At 44.5% G+C, this 3,115-nt stretch overlaps 1 protein-coding gene across 1 annotated transcript; it reads left to right on the top strand.

The window, feature by feature from the left end:
- Positions 1-1,544: 1,544 nt before the first annotated feature.
- Positions 1,545-2,911, top strand: pou4f3 (POU class 4 homeobox 3). The gene is made up of 2 exons (XM_042093225.1): positions 1,545-1,664; positions 2,024-2,911. The coding sequence occupies exons 1-2, from the start codon at positions 1,545-1,547 to the stop codon at positions 2,909-2,911; spliced, it is 1,008 nt and encodes a 335-aa protein (XP_041949159.1).
- Positions 2,912-3,115: the final 204 nt, after the last annotated feature.

Below are 3,115 nucleotides of genomic sequence, written 5' to 3'. Positions count from 1 at the left end.
ACACACCTATTGGCAGATGCTGGCTCTATGGAAGTAGTTGATGTCAAAGAGGGGATGGTGCTTTAATCTGTATAATGAATAGGAGAATGTGCACTGAAAGGCAGGCCTCGCTGCCACATACCTGCTGCATTATTCAGTGTCTGGGGAATGTGAGAGCTGACCAGGATCATCTGGTGGTGCTGTGTCACAGCCTGCCCCTGCCCCTACTCCTCTTTCCGCATCTCTCTCTCTCTTTTTCTCTCTCTCTCTCTCTCTCTCTCTCTCTGTGCGTGTGTGTGTACACACACACACATTTTCTCTCTCACACACACACACACACACACAAACTCTCTCTCTCACACACACACACACACACTAACTCTCTCTCTCCCACACACACACACACAAACTCTATCACACACACACACACACTCTCTCTCTTTCTCTCTCTCTCTCTCTCTCTCTCTTAATAGATAGATAGATAGATAGATAGATAGATAGATAGATAGATAGATAGAGCAAAAGACTGTGACTAATGAACTTAATCCTGAGCTGCAAACCTGCTATAAGCACTGATGAAGTACTGATGAAGATTAGACAGATGAAAGTCTATTGATCTATTGAATTATTGTTGAGATTAATTATACAAATTGTTCAATGGTTCAATTACTATATACATGGTATATTTGCCATGGGTTACTAATATTAGTATCAACAACCACAATACTACTACTACTACTACTACTAGTACTACTACTACTACTACTACTACTACTAATAATAATAATAATAATAACAATAATAATAATAATAATTTTGATAATGATAATGATGATAATGATGAATGAATTATTACCAACAAGTTGTGGCTGCTAAAAACGTCCTCTTTCCTTTTAGATGCTGGGTGAAGTACACAAATAAATAGAGCCCTCCTCACACTGGATCACTACATAACCTATGAAGTGTCACAGGCTGACCGTTTTCACAAATAAAATATGGGCCTTGAAACTCATAAGCATAAAAAAAAAAATCAAGCCTTATGTAATGAACGGTTTCTGTGGCCTTAAAATAAGCCCATTAAATATAGAAGTCAAAATGGAAGTTGTAAATTTGGTTCGAGGAAAAAAGTACCTGAGCCTTGGCTATATTAACATTTTATGAAAACCTTGCTATGATAGGTTGTCTTTTCCGAGGACAATTTTAGAAGTGACAACATAGGCTAGTTGCCAACGAAAATGTATAAGCTACAACAAATTCAAATTTTAGACTGTAGGCTACTTATTAGTGGATATGGATACTTAGATAATCTGAAATCTGCTACAATGTCGAGAAAGCGGGGCCATTAAAAGTGACCTACACTTAACCATAATTATGCAGACTCGAGTGTAAGTCTTCCCGCTGATCCCAACTTGTAAGTTGAGTAAAGACGGTGGTGGTGTCGAGGGCGGGGGAAGGGGTGGACGGGAGACACTGCCAATGGAAAGAGCCCACAGTGAAAGCCGCGAGGCACACAGCCGCACCTGCCTCTATGTCAGGGCCACTTACCTGCAAGGTGCGTAAAGAAGATGATGGCGATGAACGGAAAACAGCACCTCGGCATGCACCCGGCGCTATCTGAGCCCAAATATCCAAGCCTGCACGCAAGCCCCGAAGGCATGCGGCGAGCCTGCTTACCTGCCCCGCAGGTACGTTTCAAACCGATTGTTCGTAAGACCGCACATTGAAATTTGTGACAGCTCTATGCTATTGCTTTCTTTCTTTTTCTTTCTTTCTTTTTTTCCAAAAGTCTCATCCTTCTTTCGTCTCTTCTCTTCTTTATCATCCCCCCTCCCCCATCTATTCCTCTTTCCCTCCCCTGCGCGCGCTCCCTCTACCCCTCTCTCTCCCTCTCTCATCCACATGTCTATTCAAGCAAAGCGCTGCTTTCATATTAATTTTTATGACCTGTGCTTTGAGGAGGGTTCTCTCTGTGCTTGGAAATGTTTTTTAATCCTGAGTTGACAGTATTCCCAACTGACATCTACATGCGCATTCTTGCTTGCAGCTCCAGGGCAATATATTCGGTGGCTTTGATGAGAGCCTGCTGGCCCGCGCGGAAGCTCTGGCGGCTGCTGACATTGTCTCTCACGGCAAAAGTCACCCTTTCAAGCCGGACGTGACCTACCATACCATGAGCAGTGTCCCCTGTACTTCCACCTCCTCCACTGTGCCCATATCCCACCCTTCCAATCTGACATCGCACCACCACCTTAATCAGACGTTGGAGGGCGATCTGCTGGATCATATCTCGTCGAGTCTGTCCGTCAGCGGGATGGGGGCTCCGGACCCGTCTGTGATGACTACACAAGCTCATCAGCATCACCTGCAGACCATGGGCCATCTCCATCAAGCAATGGCCATGGGTCATCCGCATTCACTGTCGGTGCACAATGGAATGACCTGCGTAAACGACGTGGAATCGGATCCCAGGGAGCTGGAGGCGTTCGCGGAACGGTTCAAACAGAGGCGGATAAAACTTGGGGTGACCCAGGCAGACGTTGGGTCCGCCCTGGCTAACCTTAAGATTCCCGGCGTGGGCTCTCTGAGTCAGAGCACGATCTGCAGGTTCGAGTCCCTAACCCTCTCTCACAATAACATGATAGCGCTGAAACCGGTTCTCCAAGCATGGCTGGAGGAGGCTGAAGCGGCTTACCGAGAGAAAAACAGCAAGCCGGACCTTTTCAGTGGCAACGAAAGAAAAAGAAAACGCACGTCCATTGCTGCACCAGAAAAGCGGTCGTTGGAAGCATATTTTGCAATACAACCGCGTCCCTCTTCAGAAAAAATAGCTGCCATAGCAGAGAAGTTGGACTTAAAAAAGAACGTGGTTCGTGTTTGGTTTTGCAATCAACGTCAAAAACAGAAAAGGATGAAATATTCTGCCTCACATTAACTCAAATCATGCAAGGAATATTTTAAAACAGGGAATCCACTCAATTTGTGAAAACTCTTGGACTTAAACTTTTCTTCTCCTTTATATCACTTGTTGTCCTGACCTAGACTACCACTCACTGCTTGATGTTGATATAAATGTTTAAACATGAAATCAAGAGAGGAAAGTTCATTGATCAGATTCTGGACTTGCAATAACAGATTC

This window comes from Alosa sapidissima, chromosome 5, assembly GCF_018492685.1.
Source record: "Alosa sapidissima isolate fAloSap1 chromosome 5, fAloSap1.pri, whole genome shotgun sequence".
Classification (NCBI taxonomy): domain Eukaryota; kingdom Metazoa; phylum Chordata; class Actinopteri; order Clupeiformes; family Clupeidae; genus Alosa; species Alosa sapidissima.
The sequence above is the reverse complement of the archived record's forward strand: the minus strand, read 5'-3'. Positions and strand labels throughout refer to the sequence as shown.

Excerpts from the sequence above, each read along its gene's own strand:
- pou4f3 (XM_042093225.1), top strand. The coding sequence starts at position 1,545 with ATGATGGCGATGAACGGAAAACAGCACCTCGGCATGCACCCGGCGCTA. Across the intron at positions 1,665-2,023 it reads CCTGCTTACCTGCCCCGCAG|CTCCAGGGCAATATATTCGG; the intron begins GTACGTTTCAAA and ends TCTTGCTTGCAG.